General features: G+C 39.1%; 1 protein-coding gene across 3 annotated transcripts in view; it reads left to right on the forward strand.

Annotated features, from left to right (window-relative positions):
- The first annotated feature begins 884 nt into the window (after window positions 1-884).
- The window catches only part of Rrm2b (ribonucleotide reductase regulatory TP53 inducible subunit M2B), a 34,688-nt gene continuing 14,550 nt past the window's right edge, over window positions 885-21,022 (forward strand). The window contains exons 1-5 of one of the 3 annotated variants that reach the window (XM_047525448.1): window positions 885-1,043; window positions 11,502-11,657; window positions 17,528-17,644; window positions 18,784-18,917; window positions 19,354-19,448. In XM_047525448.1, coding sequence (XP_047381404.1) covers window positions 996-1,043; window positions 11,502-11,657; window positions 17,528-17,644; window positions 18,784-18,917; window positions 19,354-19,448 — 550 coding nt within the window. In that variant the 5' untranslated portion in view covers window positions 885-995. Of the gene's footprint in view, window positions 1,044-11,476; window positions 11,658-17,527; window positions 17,645-18,783; window positions 18,918-19,353; window positions 19,449-21,022 lie in introns of all 3 variants that reach the window. The other 2 variants (XM_047525455.1, XM_047525464.1) reach the window with 2 other exon arrangements.

The raw sequence follows: 21,022 nt of genomic DNA on the forward strand, positions 1-21,022 counted from the left end.
CTCCGCAACCACTTCCTCTTTACGGTCGCTGAAATGCAAAACAAAGTCAACTTTTTTCACATTAACTTTTTAACGCGCCCCCCGCCCCACAGACTCCCACCAACCAGCGCGTTCTTTACGCCTCCCACGGTGCGCCGCCCTGCAGCCACCGGGCGGTCTCTCAGGACTGGCCCAGTCAGCGCAACCTACCGAGTTCCTGGGTACCACGAGGACTAGCTGTGGACTCTCGACCTGGCATGCTGGGCATACACCAGGTGAGGAGACTGGGGGCGGGCCGAGTGCGGCTAGCAGCCGGCAGAGGATTGGGGAGCCGGGCAAGAGGGGGCGTGGCCCGGAGAAGTGGGCGTGGTCCAGCGGCGCACTTTGAGTCCTTCAGTGGGCAGGTGGGAGGTGAGGCCAGTGTAGTGAGATGAGGCCAGAGATGGCGGGTGGAGCCCCGAGGCGGGGTGGAAGCCGACCTAAGCAGTGGGTGACCCTCAGAGCCGGACGGGACCTACAGAACAGACCGATGCCGTGGAGAAGCCCTCAGGCTGCAGGCGGAGGGGCGGGGCCAGCTCAGTGGAGTGGGGCGGGGCTGGCTCGCCGGCCGGGGTGTGGGGGCGGGCCCCGACGCAGGGGGCGGGCCCGGCTCTGTGGAGTGAGGCGGGGTCGACCGACGTAGGCGGCTCCCTGAGGCGGGGAGGCGGGGCTGGCAAGGGATGGGGGCGGGCCCCGACGCAGGGGCGGGCCCGGCTCTGTGGAGTGAGGCGGGGTCGACCGACGTAGGCGGCTCCCTGAGGCGGGGAGGCGGGGCTGGCAAGGGATGGGGGCGGGCCCCGACGCAGGGGCGGGCCCGGCTCTGTGGAGTGAGGCGGGGTCGGCCGACGTAGACGGCTCCGCTCAGAGTCCCGAGTCAGCGTAGAGGGGCGGGTTCGGCCGACCCGCGGGCCAGCTGTAGCCTGTCCTAGTTGGGTGCTGGCCTGCCGCGCTCCGGCAGCTCTGGCTGAGTCTGCGCGATGGGCGACCCGGAAAGGCCGGAAGCGGCCAGGCCCGAGCAGGATGAGGTAAATGCTGCTGTAGCTTCATCCTCCGTTCGGCAGTCAGGCCAAACCTTTGCATGACAGGTTGCGGCTGCAACCTGCAAATGGCAGGACCGCTATGGGGAATTTTATTCATTACTGTTAGAAACCCGGTGCAGGCCCACGGCGCGCCCTCGCGGAGCGACCGGGAGGTCGTCCCCGGGAGGGGTGAGAAGGGAGCCGGGTTTCTTCCCCGCCCGGCCGCTCTGCTCTGGGGCCAGCCAAGGGCAACGCTCCGAGGCTTCAGGCTGGGAGAGGCGCAACCCTTTGTTTTTCTGTCTTCACTCTCCCTTGTTCTGGAACCCTGGCCGGGAGACTGAGGCAAGGAAGGGACTGTGGCGGATGTACTGCAGAAATGCGTAGCATCCCCGGGTGGTTAAAAAGGTTTGGAAAACGCGTTTGGGAATTGACGCAGATGGATGGGGTGGAGTTGACCGGTGAAAAGGGGACGGGAAATCTTAATAACAATAAAAAAAATTAGATGAGGAGGCCAGATTGACTCAGACCGAGACTGTATATCTTTGGAGTGCCAGTTTCTCTTTAAACAGTGGAAGTGATACTTCCCTCACAGAGAAATAAGTGCTTTATGCAAAGAGCCATGAAAGTTGTAGGTACTTAATAAACCCAAGAACTCGTTCATCCTCTTTGCTTCTATGCTAATAAAAGTATGCAAAACAGCAAATAAACTGGGATTTAGTAGATTGTAGGGTTGTATGGTAGTTTAAATTGTTGCTCTGTAATTTGCATCCGTCATTTTTTTTTTTGCAAATACTTCTAAACCATTTGAAATTAGAGAAATACTTATTGTACTTGAACCTGTTTCTGTGTGGACTTGTAATGATATGGAGGGAACATGAAAGTCTCAACTCGCAGCTTAGCCCTTTTACAAAGTTGTAGATTCCAAGTTTGAGATTTTATTTTATTTTGATTTTGCAAACATTTGTAATTAGCAAATTGTAAATATCTCTTGAACCAAATACATTCTCCACTCCTGGGAGAACTTTGGTGTTTTGCTAATGGCACCAGTAGTCATGCTGACCTAACACCTGGGCTGTGTGATTTTTTTTTTTTTTTTGAATTTGCAATTATCTTGCTAGAGCCCCCTGATTAGCTGGGATTACAGAGGAACAATACCATGCCCAGCTGGAAGTTAACTTTTTTATTACAAAGACAGAGGCTGAATTTTATATCTAGAATGAATTTTATTGAGTATTTTAGTACAAAGGTTTTTAAATTGAGATACAAAGATGCCTTAAGTGCCTTGTTTCTCTAGATGCGATAGTGTCACATGGGCCTTCTTCATTAGTCCCCTGAGTACTTTGTAAAAAATGTTAATTACTGGGCCCACACTCCAGATCTAGTAAATCAAAGTCTGTTAGGGTGAGTCTAAGTCTGCATTCATAGCAAGCACTCTGGTGATCTTAGTACACCTCTGGGCATGTTTATTATGTATGCCTGTAGTTCCAGCGATTTGGGAGGCTAAGGCAGGAGGATTGCAAGTTCAAGACCAGCTTCAACAATTTAGTGAGACCTTAAGCAAATTTGTGAGAACCTGTCTCAAAATAAAAAATAAAAAGGGCTGGGGATGCAGCTGAGTGGTTAAGTACCCACAGTTCATTGTGACATATTTATACATGCATATAACATAATTTGATCCATTTCATTCCCAGATACTTCTCACTGAGCTTCCCTTCTACCTCCCATGACCCCCCTGGTCTCTTCTATTTTAAAGATATCCATTTTTTCCCCTTTTTTTCTAACTTCTACATATGAAAGAAAATACATGACCTTTGACTTTGAGTCTGACTTATTTTGCTTAACATTATGCTCTCTAGTTCCAGTCATTTTCCTAGAAATGCAATTTCATTTTTCTTTGTAGTTGAATAAAACTCCATTGTGTATATATACCACATTTGTTTTCTCCATTCATCTGTTAGCAGACACTTAGACTGATTCCATGACTTGGCTATTGTGAATTGCATTGCTATAATCAGGGGTGTGCATGGTCTTTGTCATATGCTGACTTCCTTAAGATAAATACCAAGTGCTGTAGTTGAGTTTTATGGTGTTTCTGTCACCAGGGGAAAAATATCTCTGGAAAATGGTCCTGAGAAATTCCCAGAGAAGGGACTATTCAACTCAGGACAAGCAGGGTCCTTGACCTATGCCACAGAAAAGAATTTGAACACGCATCAGTACAGGCACAGAATTTTATTTAGGAAGGAATACATGTTCAAGGGTAGGCCATCTTGAGAATGAGAGAAGTCTTTTGGGATAAAGAAAGAAATATTAGAGAAAACATTTGACTTTTGGTTTTTTGGGATTGGCTTATTTTGCTTAGCATGATATTCTTCAGCTCCATCCATTTACTGGCAAATGCCATAATTTCATTCTTTTTTAAGGCTGAGTAATATTCCATTTATATATATATATATATATATATATATATATATATATATATATATATATTTTATTCATGCATCTGTTGAAGGACATCTAGATTGGTCCCATAGTTTAGCTGTTGTGAATTGAGCTGCTATAAACACTGATGTGGCTGCAACACTATAGTATGCTGATTTTAAGTCTTTTGGGTATAAACCAAGAAGTGGGATAGCTGGGTCAAATGGTGGTTCCATTCCAAGTTTTCTGAGAAATCTTCATACTGCTTTCCATAATGATTGCACCAATTTGCAGTTCCACCAGCAATTTATGAGTATACCTTTTCCCCCACATCCTCCCGGAATGTTTTCTCTGATATGGATGAAATTCACAATTGGCGGGGTTTGAGAAGAATTGAGTTAATGTAGATTAGGTAGAGGAGAGTGAAGGGAGGGGAGGGGGGGAAGGGGAAAGGAAGGGTAGTAGAATGAATCAGACATTATTACCCTATGTACATATATAACTATACAACCGGTGAGATTCTACATCATGTATAACCAGAAGAATGAGAAATTATACTCCATTATATATGATGTATCAAAGTACATTCTACTGTCGTTAAAACATTTAAAAATTTAAAACAAACTGAAGATAAAAAACTACTAAGTTTTTAAAAGAAAAAGAAAGAAAGAAACAGACTCTCGAGGGAGAATTCCAGCTGTCCTGAAAATGAGAAGCTTTGGGAATAAAGCAAGGAATACAAGGAAGAATGTGGCCATCTCCAGAGGGAGACAGCAACCCCTAGGTTTGTGGTGCTATTTATAGAGGGACAGTAGCTAGGAGCTGAACTAGTGGTAGAGCCAGGGCCAAGTTGCACAATCTTGTGCCAGTTTTTCTAGCACTTGTATATTGCCTTCATGTTACTCTTTGCATTTAAGTTCATGGGGTCAAGGGTGTGTGGGCCAAGGGTGTGGTCTGGGTTTTTTACTTTGTATTCTGGAGGTTCCTAGGTATTTCCTGCATTCCAAAGGTTCATGGGCCCTTCTCTTTTGAGATTCAGTATTTTTTTCTTTTTCTGTATTACTAAATTTCCTATTTCAGTTCCATTCCTAGTCTTTTGAGGAATCTCCATACTGATTTTCATAGTGCTTACACTAATTTACATTCTCTGTGTAAATGTGTCTGTGCCCCTCCCCCACTTCCTTGCCATTGCTGGGCAATCTTGTCCGGGCATGCTCAGGCACCTCTTCATAATAGAAGACCAGAAACTAAGGCAAAAGAAACTGGGTGATAGTTTGTAAAAGGCAGTGGAATATTGATAAGGAATGCCTCCTGCTGAACTGCATTTCAAATTGTCATCACTTTACATGTTTATAGCAGCACAATTCACACTGGTCAAACTATGGAACCATCCTAGATGTCCATCAACAGATGAAAGGATAAAGAGTGTGTTATATATACACAATGGAGTTTTATTCAGCCATAAAGAAATATGAAACTATGTCATTTCAAGGAAAATGGATGAAACTAGAGATCATTATATTAAGTGAAATGAGTTAAACTCTGAAAGTCAAGGGTTATTTATTTTCTTTCAAATACAAGAGATGAAAATGGAAAAGAAAGGTGGGTTGGACCTCATGAAAATCAAAGGGAGATCAATAGAGGGCAGGGACCAAAGAGAGGGAGGTGGGGAGGGAGGGGTGAAATTCTGGGGAGTGATATTGGTCAAATTATATTGTTACATTTGTGCATGTGCAAATATGCAGCAACAGATCCCATTATGTGGAACTATAATGCACCAATAAAAAAAAGTATAGAAAAAATTTTCATTACTTCACACTTGTGTAGCTACAACTTAATTATCTCTCTACTTCTAATCTTACCTGATGTTCAATTCCATTTATTATTGCCAGGTCAATCTTTCATTAAGCTAGTGCTTTGATGTCACTCTCCACAATACAAGGTCACCTTAATGTCTCCATTTTCACACACATACTCACAGAAGCCAATTTTTTCAGGCCAGCAAAGTACAGAAGTAACTTTTTTCATGGCAAATTCTACTTCTTAATTTAGGTCTTCATTTCAATTGCTAAAATTATTATCTTAGTTGGTAGCAAAATCTAGTGTTTTTTTTTTCTTTTCTAATTCGTTCTACATGCGATTCATCTTCCTAATGTCACTCTGTCTTAATTCCATTCACTTCTATGACTGTTCACAGTTGTAGTCCAAATGTAGCTCACAATGGGTGGCAGCATCTGGGCATTGAGAACAAGTGGAGCAAGTTGGAGCATGAGCCTCTGGGCCCCCAGATGTTTGCAGATCTTTGGCTCACAAATTTAGCTCTTAGTTGACATCCATAGTCTGTATCCTTTAGGGAATTTCTCTCGTCTGTGGACCCTTAGCTTTAGTCAAATCAGAGTGATGACCTCTGCTTGTCCTGCATTCATTTCAGTCTGTTTTCATCCCAGCTGATTCCCCTTCTTCCATCTGCTCTTTAAGGCTTCATCTTTGCTTGTCTTGCTGTTCTCTATACAGTCTCCCTGGATAATCACATCCATTCCCTTGGCAACCATTAATAGGATCTTCATCACTCCTGTGGCCACAGTGTTATATTTTTAGCAGCCTACTGGTCACCTTGAAACTGAATTCATTCTCTTTTTTATTGACAAAGTTGACTTTATGGACACTTCTGTGTCTACTACTTATTGTTGTTACTTGGGTTGTTGGACAAGCTAGTTTAAGTTCTGTGAAACGTTCAGTGTGAGAAGCAAGGGATTTTTCTGATTTATTCAGTTTTTCTTTAGATATTGAGCAACTTCTCTGTACCTCTTATTTCTTGTTTATCATGCAATTGCTGGAGATTTTTAGCAAGAATTCTGTAGAATATCTCTTAATTGTGTGTGTATGTGTGTGTGTTACTACTTCTGTTTGTTTTCCTTATTTAGGCAAGAGATGGGTAGTGCAATAAATTTTAAATTATTTTTCCCACCTCCAATTTCTCTATAAAACTACCCACCCACATTTCTACAAGAGTTCTTAGTTACTTGTCTGGTTAAAAACCTTCAGGGGCTCCCAATAGTTTTCATGTTATAGGCCAGATGCCAAAGTGTTGTATATCAAAGTAGGCCACATTGACCTGCTCCAAAGACTTCTTAATTTCTATTTAATGAAAATACAAAATAGACATATTCAGCCTAAACTCAGATCAAATTTAGAGATGGAATACATATTTTAAAAACAGCTAATTTTTTGTTTTAGCGGAACAATGACACTGAGATAAAGTATCAAAACAGTTGTATCAAAGTGGTTACAGGTAGCTGGGCACATGCCTGTAATCCCAGTGGCACTGGAGGCTGAGGCAGGAGGATCACAAATTCCAAGTCAGCCTCAGCAACTTACTGAGCCCTGTCTCATAATAAGAAATAAAAAGGGTTGAGGATGCCAAGCACAGTGGCACATGCCTGTAATCCCGACAGCTCAGGAGTCTGAGGCAGGAGGATCAAGAGTTCAAAACCAGCTTCAGCAAAAGTGAGGCACTAAGTACCTCAGTGAGACTCTCTCTCTAGATAAAATACAAAATAGGGCTGGGGATGTGGCTCAGTGGTCAAATGCCCCTGAGGTCAATCCTCATTTACCCCCCCGCAAAAAAAACAAACAAACAAAAAAAGGGTTGAGGATGTGACTCAGTGATTAGTACCCCTGGATTCAATTCCTGATACCACCAAAAAAAAAAAAAAAAAAAAAAAAAAAAAGTGGTTATAGGAAAATAGCTATGGCAAAATCTCTATATATTTACTGTCTTAGTTTTTCATTGCTGTGACTAAAACACCTGACAAGAGAAACTTAGAAGAGGAAAGACTTATTTTTGGCTCATGGTTTCAGAGGTCTCAGTCCATGGTCAATTGCAGAAGCATCATGGTGGAAGGGCATGGCAGAATGAAGCTACTTGGCTCATGGCAGCTGGGAAGCAAAGAGGTGGCGCAGGGTCAGATATAGTCCCAAAGGCCATGCCCCTAGTGATTTATTGCCTCCAACCATGATTTACTCAGCAAAAGCTCTTAGTAGTGCATTTAGTCATCAGTAAGAATAATCCACTGATAAGGTCCCAGCCTGCATGTCCTAATCATTACCTAAAAGCCCCACCTCTGAACCTTGCTACATTGAGAACCATGCTTTCAACACCGGAGCCTTAGGGGACATTCCAGATCCAAACCATAATATTTATATTTCCATGGACTTTAACACCATGACCCTTTTCCCAAACAAAATCGTAAGTGTAACCACTTGATGGAATCCTTTTTTGACTATTAGCATAATTTTATTTAAATTAATATTTATAAGATTATAAAGTTAGTCAATAGAATTATGAGACTTTTGATGAACCCACTTTTTGAATTGGGGTATAGATGAAAGTTGAACAAACTTAGCAAGCAGTGTCTTTGTGTATTTATCAGACATTTTCTTGATCAACTAGCTGTTAACCAATTCTGTTGATTAGTCAGCTTTGTAAAGGATATAGATACTCATGAGCTGTAGAATACACATGGCTAGGAGTAGGCTGCTCTTTCATGTACCCACAAACTTCTGTTTTCACTGTCTGAGTTGTAACTTAGGACCAGTTTTCTTAAATTCCAATTCTATTTATGTCAGTTGTACATGTATTTTAATACTTGCAATTTAATTAAATATTATGTAAACTAATAAAGTACAAGTATGAAAAGAAAGCTGTATGAAATTTAGATTGAAACCTTTGGAAAACTCAGTAAAGGTGAGTTGTTAAAAATGAGCTCTTCTAAAATATGGATTCTTAGCATAGGTCCACATAGGGCACCCAAAAGAGCCCTACTTGAACCTCCTGCATTGTATTAAAATGTACACCATGAAATAAGCACTATGTCATCTCTAGTGCAGTTCAAAGCTTACATATCCTCTCTTCCACATTGCAAAATCCACATTTTATGAGGATAGAATGGAATAATGTATATACAAACATGGCTTTCATTTCAATATAAAGGTATACTCAGCAGTTTTATGCATCCTGACACTGATCAATTATGTATCAGTGTGTAAAAGATCCCATTCAGGATTAGGATGGTTAGTGCCAAAGGTTACTGTTTGTGGTTTCATTCCCAACTCTATGTGCACTCTATAGCAAATGGAGTAGATAGAGAAGTCCAGCCCTGAATCGATTTCTGTACCTCTGAAAAATTACATAGCAAAAAGAAGACTGCAGAGTAGTATCACAGTGCTCCAACATGATAATAAAAGCATAATCTAGATGAACTAAAGGAAGAGCAATGTAGATCAAAACAGGTTGAATATACCTGTTGAGTGTAAATCTCTGCTTTTTCATTTGGGCCTCAGTTCTAGCTAATCTCAGTTATATTTGAGTACCTCATTTTTTAAGCCTCTCCAACCATTCTTTATTTCACGTGCAGAAGTTCCTTTTGATAGAAGATATTGATTCATCAAATAATAAGCCAGTATAATAACTTTTTGAATATATGGACAACCTTTAAAAGATCAACCAGTAGTCTCAGTAGTCAATAATATAATAATTTTTAAAGTTGATAGCACTTGAGAATGTACAAAGTACTTTATTTATTTGCAGTGCTAGGGATTGGACCCAGGGTACTCCACCACTGAGCCCCAGCCCCAGCCCTTTTTATCTTTTCTTTTGAGACAGGGTCTTGCTCAGTTGCTGAGGATGCCCTTGACCTTGTCATTCTCCTCTTCAACCTCCCAAGTAGCTAGGACTATAGGTGTGCACCGCCACTCTCAGCCAAAGTACTTTTATTTATATTAACTCCTCTAAACTTTCTAACAGTCACTTGAAATAAGCACAGAAAATATTATCTTTGAATTGCAAATAATAATATTCAGGTTAAGTGATTTGGCTGAGAACATGAATATTAGTATGCCCTTGTAAGTGAAAACAATTTTGTAATATAAAGAACAGTCTGGGGGCTGGGGAGATAGCTCGGTTGGTAGAGTGCTTGCCTTACAAGCATAAGGCCCTGGGTTTGATCCCCAGCACCCAAAAAAAAAAAAAAAAAAAAAAACCAATCTGAAAATGTGAATAGGAATAACAGATTGGTATATGGGATGGCTAAAATAAAGAAAGACTGATAAATTGTCGGTAAGGAGTTTTCAGATAAATGTAGTATTTCATTTAAGACTAGTAAGAAACATTAAAATGCGAAAGTGGTTTATAAAAGGCCTATTCATGGCACCATCTATATCAGAGTGGTACTGAGGAGATATTTGGTCTGCAAACAGAAATTTTCCCACCATGACATTTATGGACCTAGCTTTGTACTTATTGTCTAAATAGCAATAACTACAAAAATTTTTGAGTGCCTATTATGCATCCGGCATGTTTAAGCACTTTAAAAAATTTGTTCTTTTTAGATATGCATGACAGTAGAGTGTATTCTGACATATTATACATACATGGAATATATCTTATTAGGATCCCATTCTTGTGGTTGTACATGATGTGGAGTTTCACTGGTCATGTATTCATATATGAGCATAGGAAAGTGATGTCTGATTCATTCTGCTGTCTTTTCTATTCCCATTCCCTCTCCCTTCCCTTCATTCCCATTTGTTTAATCCCATGAACTTCTGTACTTCTTCTCCCTACCTTCCCTTGTTATGGTTGGCATCCACAAATCAGAGAGAATATTTGGTCTTTGGTTTTTGGAATTGACTTATTTCACTTAGCATTGCAGTCTCTAGTTCCATCCATTTACTGGCAGATGCCATAATTTCATTCTTTATGGATAATGTGCCATTGTGTATTTATGCCACATTTTCTTTATCCATTCATATGTTGAAGGGTACCTACGTTGGTTCCATAACTAGGCTATTGTGAAGTGAGCTGCTGTAAACATTGATGTGGCTCCATCACTGTAATATGTTGACTTTAAAGTCCTTTGGGTATAAGCTGAGGAGTAGGATAACTGGGTCAAATGGTGGTTCCATTCCAAGTTTTCTGAGGAATCTCCATATCCTCGCCAACATTTATTGTTACTTATGTTCTTGATAATTGCCATTCTGACTGGGGTGAGATGGAATCTCAGTGTTTTGTTAATTTGCATTTCTCTATTTCTCTAATTGTTGGAGATGCTGAACATTTTTTTCATATATTTGATTTTTTTTGGAGGGGGTAATGTTTTTGAGTTCTTTATATCCTGGAGATTAATGCATCTGAGGTGCAGGTGGCAAAGATTTTCTCCCATTCTGTAGGCTCTCTCTTCACATTCTTGATTGTCACCTTTGCTGTGAAGAAGCTTTTTAGTTTGTTACCATCCCATTTATTGATTCTTGATTTTACTTCTTGTGCTTTAGGAGTCTTGCTTAGGAAGTTGGTTTCCTAAGTCGACATGATGGAGAGTTGGGCCTACATTTTCTTCTAGGAGGTGCAGGGTCTCTGGTCTAATGCCTAGGTCCTTGATCCACTTGGAGTAGAGTTTTGTGCAGGGTGAGAGATAAGGGTTCAATTTCATTCTACTCCATAGATTTCCAGTTTTCCCAGCACCATTTGTTGAAGAGGCTCTCTTTCCTCCACCTTTGTTTAGTATGAGATAACTGTATTTATGTGGGTGTGTCTCTATGTCTTCTATTCTGTTCCATCGGTCTTCATGTTTGTTTTTGTGCCAATACCATGCTATTTTTGTTACTATAGCTCTGTAGTATAATTTAAGGTCTGGTATTGTGATGGTTCTTGTTTCACTTCTCTCGCTAAGGATTGCTTTGACTATTCTGGGCCTCTTATTTTTCCAAGTGAATTTCATGACTGATGTTTAAGCACTCTTAATCATTAGAATAAATCTGTGAGGAAGACATTATTTTGCAACTGCTCAGAGAGGTTGGGCAACTTCCTATAGTCGTGCAACTAGCCAAACTCTATTAGCCAGCTGCAAGATAATAGTAGGATTTAATCCAGGTAGACTGGCTCCCACACCTATGTTGTCTCCCAGCTTTTCCAGCTGTGTGTTTAGTTATGAATAAAGATGAAATGTCTTCATACCTAGGGTGTTTGCACTTTGTTTTTCAAAGAGGTTATCTTCAGATACCAATGAAATGGAAGTGAAGTCTAATGAAGAGCCACTCCTAAGAAAGAGTTCTCGCCGATTTGTCATCTTTCCCATCCAGTACCCTGATATTTGGAAAATGTATAAACAGGCACAGGCATCCTTCTGGACAGCAGAAGAGGTATGTGGCATCATCTTCATTAGCACTCATGTCCTATAATGCAGTGTCGACTTCCTGTGTTATAACATATAGAAACATTTTATCTTATAACTTACATTGAATAAGACCAGTTGTATAAGATGAAGTTCAGAATTATTGAGACTAAATATAGTGTTCTCCAATGTTTTAGACTACTGTCTGTAAACAAATTTTCTGCTGCAAAAAATGGCATCCTGTTTTGCCTGATGCTTTGTCTTGTTTAGGGATACTGGAGATTGAACCCAGGGTTACTCTACCACTGAGCTATATCCCCAGTCCTTTTTATTTTTCATTTCGAGACAGGGTCTCACTAAGTTGCCAAGGCTGACTTTGAACTTGCTATCCTCCTGCCTCAGCTTCCTCAGTAGCTGCAATTACAGACATGTGCTACTATGCTCAGCTCCAGATTTTTACTTCTAATATATTTTAGGACAATTTCTACTTTTAAACATTTTTGGTTTGCTATGGCCATATAGATTAGCCTTTACTTATGGTCAGCAGACTAAGCAAAGTTGTAACTATAGTTAAAAAAAAAAAAAAGACTGAAAGCTTTAGGGCCCCTGCTTTCATTTAAACAAATTATGTGAATTGCTTGATTGATTATTCAAAAGGAGCTGTCACACAAAGTGACCATCCAGGCAGTGTACTTGCTCGTGACTCTACCAGGCTAACTTCACAGTTCTTCCAGTCTGGCCCTGGCTCAGCAGCATTAAAACGCATACAAGGACTGAGGATGTGGCTGAGAGGTAGAGCACTTGCCTAGTGTGCAGAAGACTGGGTTCCATCTCTGGCACCACAAAACAAAACAATATCCTGATACAGTTCCCCCTAACAGGTTAACTGTAGAATGTTGTTTGTTAGTGTGACTTTTTCCACCAAGGAAATGAGTTGAACACAGCAAATTAGATAATACTTGCTGGTTTGGTAAGGACAGGTGGTTATGCAAATGATTGCTTTGTAGTCTAGTTGAACACACACATAGTTATTGCTTTCATCTTGCCCCGTGTATATACACAGAAGTAGTGTCTCTATTTCTATAGATAGATGTTATCTATTTGCATCTGTCTGTTTTTCAAGAGACTTATTCTATACATGTAAACATACCCTGTGAACAATGCAGGCTCTAGGGCTGGCTGCTTAGGTATAAATTCTGCTCTTTCACTTACCAGTTGTAGAACTAGGAACGTTGCTTTACCCTCTTTGTGTATTGTCATTGATAAATGAGGCTAATAGTACCTGGCTCATTGGGTTGTTGTGAGGACTAATGAGAAGTCAAGAATGGTACGTGGCACTTAGTAAGCACTAAATAAATGCTTTATTTTATACCTAAATGGGTATGGTTTAACCTAGAAATCAGAAAGCTTCAGTGTCTGAAGCTTCTCTTAAACCAATTTTACCCACTTCCCCATCTTTGTTATATTGTCAACATCTTTGTTATATTGTAGTTGACATATAGAGCAAAAAAGCAGTATTTTTATATTGGGTCAAAATTCTTGGCACACCTGACTCTCCCTAACTGTCTGTGGTTTTCAGAAAGATTTTATTAGACATGGTTCAGAGAACAAGTGAAGTACACAGCTGGGCTTTTTTATTTGTCATGTTAAAAAGGTTCTTGTAAGGGCTGGGGAGATAGCTCAGCTGGTAGAGTGCTTGCCTCACAAGCACAAGGCCCTGAGTTCAATCCCCAGTACTGCAAAAAAAAAAAAAAAAAAAAAAAAGGTTCTTGTAATACTTGGGTTTCTTGAAATTCATTTGGGAACTACATTTGTTTTTAGCAACTATAATGAATACTGTCTGACTGAGAAATGTAATTTTTAAAAAGTAAACTAGGCAGGTTGATATCTGTTTTGTAGGAAGATTCAAATTCTTGTTATGAACAGACATCAAACACATTTTTATTTCCACAAATTTTCTTTTTTTTTTTTTTATTTATTTTTTTACGTTTACATAGGGTAATGATGTTTCTTTTTTTTCCCTTCCCCCCCACCCCTCCCACCCTTTTCCCTTTATACAGTCCTTCTTTCCTTCATTCTTACCGCTCTCCTTAGCCTAACTCTAAACCTAACCCTAAACCTAATGCTAACTCCTCCCACCCCCATTATATGTCCTCATCCGCTTATCAGCGAGATCATTCGTCCTTTAGTTTTTTGAGATTGGCTTATCTCACTTAGCATGATATTCTCCAATTTCGACCATTTGCCTACAAATGCCGTAATTTTATCATTCTTCATTGCGGAGTAATATTCCATTGTATAAATATGCCACAGTTTCTTTATCCATTCATCAACTGAAGGGCATCTAGGTTGGTTCCACAATCTGGCTATTGTGAACTGAGCAGCTATGAACATTGATGTGGCTGTATCTCTGTAGTATGCTGATTTTAAGTCCTTTGGGTATAGACCAAGGAGTGGGATAGCTGGGTCAAATGGTGTTTCCATTCCAAGCTTTCTGAGGAATCTCCACACTGCTTTCCAGAGTGGCTGCACTAATTTGCAACCCCACCAGCAATGTATGAGTGTTCCTTTTTCACCACATCCTCGCCAACACCTATTGTTGCTTGTGTTCTTGATAATCGCCATTCTAATTGGGGTGAGATGAAATCTTAGGGTAGTTTTGATTTGCATTTCTCTTATTACTAGGGATGTTGAACATTTTTTCATATATCTGTTGATTACTTGTACATCTTCTGTGAAGTGTCTGTTCATTTCCTTAGCCCATTTGTTGATTGGATTATTTGTATTCTTGGTGTAGAGTTTTTTGAGTTCTTTATAGATTCTGGAAATTAGCGCTCTATCTGAGGTATGGTTGGCAAAAATATTCTCCCACTCTGTAGGCTCTCTCTTCACATTTCTGATAGTTTCCTTTGCTGAGAGAAAGCTTTTTAGTTTGAATCTATCCCAGTTGTTGATTCTTGCTTTTATTTCTTGTGCTATGGGAGTCCTGTTAAGGAAGTCTGATCCTAAGCCAACAAGTTGAAGATTTGTACCTACTTTTTCTTCTATAAGATGCAGGGTCTCTGGTCTGATTCCAAGGTCCTTGATCCATTTTGAGTTGCACATATTTTTCATTTAAGCAAATTATGTAAATTTTCAATTAAATTTGAACTCTACATTTTTTTATTAGTAGTTGAACTTAATTTCTCAATATTAAACCCTACTTTGGAAGACAAAAGTTCAGGGACTTGGAATTTTTTTTTTTTTTTTTTTTTTTTTTTTTTTTTTATAAGCCACTTGGGCAATTTTGATAATCAGTCTGTGTTAGCTTTCTGTTGCTATGACAAGATTCCTGAAAAAAATCAACTTATAAAGGGAAAGATTGATTTTTGGCTCACAGTTTCAGAGGTTTCAGTCCATGGTTGCTTGGCCTTGTTGCTTTGGGCCTGTGATAGCCTAGTATCTCATGGCAGGTGTGCATGGTAGAGGAGGCCTGGTCACCACGCAGTGGCTGGGAAGCAAGGAGAGAGAGAGGAAGGGACCAGGGGTTCCAATATTCCCTTCAAGGGCAGTCCTTAGCGACCTAGTTTCCTTCCACCAGGTCCCATCCCTAACCCTTCTGTCACTTCAGTAGTGCCACAGGCTGATGACTATGCTTTTTTTTGGGGGGGGGGGGGTCGAACCCAAGGCCTTGTGCTTGCAAGGCAAGCACTCTACTGACTGAGCTATCTCCCCAGCCCTGACTATGCTTTTAACACACGGGCCCTGGGGAATTTTGAGGTCCATACTATAGCAGCTAGTTTGGAATCAATATTTAGATGATGGAAGTAAGAATTTGCTCAAATGAGATAAAACTAGGAAGGAAGGTTTATGTTTCTGGAAGGGAATATGACCAATATATAAATAAAATGTTAGACATTTTGAAGCTGTTTAAAGAGGTAAGTTTAATATTTAAGAGCAAACATCTTAATATTAAAATTTAGTATCAGGAAGATGTCCTTCGTGAAGCCTGAGTTGAGCCCTTAATAGAACACTTGATTTTTAGTGTATGTATTTTATAAGATGAGGACAATTTTATTCCCTCCCTATCCCAACACTTAGCATGATATTGGGCATTTAGTAAGTGCTCAGCAAACATTTAAAAAATAGTATTTTAGGAAAGAACACAAATGATTAAAAGGATGAATATTAGTCTTTTTTTTTTTTGGAGGGGGGAAGGTCAAAGAGATTGGGGCTTTGTTAGAATAGATAAAAGGAGGACAAAAGCAACCCAATCACATCTTACAAAGGTCAGTTACATATTTCCTTTTCATTTCTTTTTTCTTTTTTTTTTTTTCTGATACTAGGGATTTAACCCAGGGATGCTTTATCACTTAGCTATATCCTCAGCCCTTTTTATTTTTTATTTTGAGACAGGGTCTTGCTAAATTGCTTAGGGCCACACTAAGTTGCTGAGACTAACCTCATACTTGGGGTCCTTCTGCCTCAGCCCCCTGAGCCGCTGGGATTATAGGCATGAGCTCCTGTGCCCAGCACATATTTCAAATGTTTATAAAGTTATTGTGAAACATACTTAAGAGATTTTTCTAATATGAAATATCCAGAAAGCTGTGAACTAAATTTACCCCCACCCCAGTTCATCCATTGAACTCCTAATCCCCAGTGTGATGGTGTTTGTTGGGGGCCATGAGAGGTAATTAGTGAATAAGATTAGTGCATCCATGAAGGGAATTCATGCCCTTCTAAGAAGATGTACAAGAGAGATGAAGTATGGGGAAGATGATCTCTCTGCTGTATGAGGATGTGGCAAGAAGGCTTCCATCTGTAAACCAGGAAGTGGGTTTTCACTAAGAAATCATCTGTGCTGGTACCCTGAGCATGGCTTTCCAGCCTCGTGAACTGTGAAAAATAATGTTTGTTGGTTAAACCACCCAGTTTATTTGTTTATAGCAGCCAGAGTTAAAACAAAAAGGTACATGTAAAGATTATTTTAAAATTGTAGATTTTTGCCAAATTCTATAGTGCATCATCTCTCTTAATGCCAAGGACTAATTCTTCTTTTTCGGGGGTGGGGTACCAGGGATTGAACTCAGGGACTCTTGACCACTGAGCCACATCCTCATCCTTGTTTTTATTTTATTTAGAGACAGGGTCTCATTGAGTTGCTTAGCACCTCACTTTTGCTGAAATGTTCTCAAAAATATTTCTATTCCCTGAGGAAGACATACCTATAAACTGCTTCAAAACCTAGGACATTACCTGCCTGACATTACTTATGGGTAAAGTGGGTTAGTTGACAATAAAGTAGCAGATACAGTTGGTTAACAGTTACATAATTATTTGTGTAACAGCATGGTAAATATCACATAAAATGTTTCTGAAAGTCATTAGTTAATTTACCTCACTTCTTTCTTGACTTGTTTTTATTCTACTGCTCCTCTTTGTCCCTTCCTTCATTTTTTACAGTGCCACTCAATTTTAAAGTACGTCTAGACTAGCTTTTCATTTAGAAAGTCATTCCATCATAATGTTTTCTTTTCTTTTAGTTAAATTGTAAGTAAATCTTATATATACTAGATATATCTGGCAAATGTTATATATGTATATCTTATGTTATATGCCTTAAATATGTTATATATATAGTAAAATGATTGATATAATATAAAAAATTGACATATCTCTTATGTCACAGTGCCCATTTTTCCCCTTGTTGCAAAAGCAGCTAAATTTACTTGTTTAGCAGATGTGCTAGATACAATAGCCTATTATCATAATTTTTTGTTTTAGTTTGTCTATGATGTTAACATTTTTTTCTTTTTCACAGTTTACTGCTTATTGTTGTGTCTCTTCTTAATGGTGGAGTGGAGTTAGTTTTCTAAACACTAACAGTTAAAATTTTTGAAACAATTTTTATTCTAGGTTGACTTATCAAAGGATCTCCCTCACTGGAACAAGCTTAAATCAGATGAGAAGTATTTTATCTCTCACATCTTAGCCTTTTTTGCAGCTAGTGATGGAATTGTAAATGAAAATTTGGTAAGATTTTTATTTTGTTTTACTTTTGTACCATTTAGCAGTTAAATGATGATACTGTCAGTAAGATCATTAGACTGAGCCTGAGAAAAGATATCTAAGTAATTGAACAGATGAAGCTTAATTCTTGATAATGTTTTTATGATGAAGAGTAGAGGAAAGGATAGATTTCTGCTATTCAACCAGCAAAATATTGTGAAATCAAGCATAAATTGTGCCAATTAAAACCAGCTTAAACTTTAGGTTGATTTTCACCCTCAGATAATAAATCCAATAAAGAATCTCTATCTCGAATGGGATCCTAATTATAATAAGTTATATTCTGAATATGTATGTCAAAATATATTCTACTCTTTTGTATATCTAAAAACAACAACAACAATAACCATCTTGACCTTAATAACCATCTCGACCTCTGTATGGAATATGGGATTCTGGCTTCCCATTTAAAAAATTTGTATTATGATTGATCAGGAGGCAGAATTTCTTGTTAAACAGAATAGAGCTGGGCTTAGTGGCACATGCCTGTAATCCCAGCTATTGGGGAGGTTGAGGCAGAAAGAGTGTAAGATAGAAGGCAGTCTGGACAATTTAGTGAGACTCAAAATTTAGAAAGAAAGAGAGGGAGAGAGAAAGAATAGAGGTTTGACATTCCATCATGGACTAGAAGAGACTTTAACAGGTCTCTTTACTGCTGGAAAAAAATTCTAAACAGGAAAATTATTAGTTTTGGTAGATGTTCTGAAATTTTTTTGCTTCTTGGGCACTATTTTAACCTCATAGGACAATTCATATAATTGTGTGAGACTGTTTTATGCAACTAGTTTATTGTGGAGGGTTTGATGAATAAATAATACTGCCTAAGGGGCTGGGGAGATAGCTCAGTCAGTAGAGTGCTTGCCTTGCAAGCACAAGGCCCTGGGTGTTCGATCCCCAGCACCGCAAAAAACAAAACAAAACAAAACAAAAAAATACTGCTTAAGATTCTGCTTAAAACAATCCTTAAGTTCTTTCTGGTCTGCTTATTGCAGGCAGGCAGTTTTTAAGTGATAATTCTGATGGACTAGATTCAGATTTGCAATGTTTAACCCAGTGTTTTGTGAGAGCCCCCAGCACTGGATCTGTTTCCCTTATTTTCTTAGGTGGAGCGCTTTAGTCAGGAGGTGCAAGTTCCAGAGGCTCGCTGTTTCTATGGTTTTCAAATTCTCATCGAGAATGTTCACTCAGAGATGTACAGTTTGCTAATAGATACTTACATCAGAGATCCCAAGAAAAGGTATTACTGCTGAGATTTTATTTACAAAGTTTTATCCTACTGCTTAAATTTTTATTGCAGAACTAAGAAAGCTAAATGTTAAGGAAAGATTGTTTACATATAGAAGTTTATAACTATAGTGTTTTCTATTGCCCAATAATGTGTTAGATTAAAAAATACTTGTATAGAATCAGTTAATCTTTGGATTTTTGTAGTATCTTAAAAACTGTAGAAATGGAATATTTGCATTAAGTTGATTTTGTATCAGACCATATCCAAACCACTAATTTGAGTTTTGCTCTCATTTTTATATTTTATGAACATGTAAAAATATAGAAAACCTGCAGATCTGATAGTGTACCATAGAGTTACAATTACTGTCTGTGATTAAACTATTAAACTTAAGTCCAATTAAGAAACAAGTAAATAACTTCCATGAATTCTGTTGTTTTTACAGGGAATTTTTATTTAATGCAATTGAAACAATGCCATATGTTAAGAAAAAAGCAGATTGGGCCCTGCGATGGATAGCAGATAGAAAGTCTACTTTTGGTATGTAACTCATTTACATATAATCAAATTTGCTTTGGGTGATGTACTGTCCACAGCCTAGTTATGTATGTAGTGGGATAGTTTGCCAAGGCATCAAAGAAGATGTACGGAGATGGCATGTGAGACAGACATAAGGTTTGTTGAAGACTGCTTATGGGGAGGTCCAGTGGTGACAGGCTGAACAGTTTACACCTCTGACTTTCATGGTGCTTTGCCACAAAGTAGTGCATCTGTTCCTCATGGCACTTTGTCCAGTAGTGGCCAGCTGGACAAGCACTTATCCTCTCCACAGTGCTCTCTATTCCGCACCAATTACTTCAGGGAGAGAGACTTTATAGGTTAGGATACAGAAGCAATGACATCATTAGCTTGCTTTGTCCCATTGTATGACCAGTATTCCAAAGGATTTAGCGTACAAGCACAAGAGCAGTTTCTACAGATAACACTAGTTTGCACTTCATGGATCTCCTGGGTCTGTAGAACTCAGAGACACCTGGACGACACTCAAGAACCAGTGATGGAGCACCTGTATGGGCAAGCTTGTGGCATATTGGTGATGAAACAGATACGTTTGCTTTGACTCCAGTTCACCGTAAGAATGAGAAAAGCAGTGGTTCTCAATATGCATAAATAGCATCTGGAAAATTTTTAGAAAAACCCTGTAGAATCCTGGTTCTTACTAGAGAGAATGATTCAGGAAGCGAAAATGGGACTGAGGAATCTGCATTTCATATCCAGCTGATTTTCTCACAAGTGGTTTGAGAAGCACATGTTGGGATACTAACTTTATAGAGAAAAAAGAAGGGAAATATCAAGGTGTTCAGTGTACACTGAAAATATTAGTATGGATAGGTACTGATAGAAAATGATAAATGACTTATGGAAAGTATGTATTTTCTGATACCACCCAAGAAAGACAACCTAGAAATAGAGATAACATAGAAGGGTGGTGATCACCTTGCAACCACAGCAGGGGTTTCAGTTAGAGTCTCCATATTGCTTAATCTCAAAGGAAATCCCATTTAGGGTTCTGATTTAGGATCTCAGAGGAAAGAATATGCTCTAAAAGGGTGTAGGAGTGGATAAGAAGGGAAAGGGAAAAGAGCAAAATGCACATTGGTGGCTTTCCATTTTGCAAGTGAAGCTAAAAGAGTAACATGGAAATATTGTTTTGCTTTGCCATACACCTATACTTTCCCTTAAGGAAAGAAGAAGTGCAATTTTTAAAATTAATTGTGCTGCATACACCATGGCAGCTCTTACGTCTGGCTTAGAACTTTGCCTAAGATTTTTGGGGATGCTCTTGGTAACTTTTGCACCAAGTAGGACTGTTTTGCACCAAGTATAGCAACTGTTCTTTCCTTATCTCCAGACTCATGTAATCCATTAATTTTAACTCAAAAGAGCCTAAGAATACTTCTTAAAAAAATCATTAGTTTTAAGTTCATATTTTATAAGGAGATTCAATTCCAATAGAGATAAAAATTCCTAATTATATGCCTGTAGTTTTTAAAAAATCAAGACATACTGTTTAGTTTAAAAATTTTTAAAACATAGATTGATAGATATATTAA

Source organism: Sciurus carolinensis, chromosome 1 (genome assembly GCF_902686445.1).
Source record: "Sciurus carolinensis chromosome 1, mSciCar1.2, whole genome shotgun sequence".
Lineage (NCBI taxonomy): Eukaryota > Metazoa > Chordata > Mammalia > Rodentia > Sciuridae > Sciurus > Sciurus carolinensis.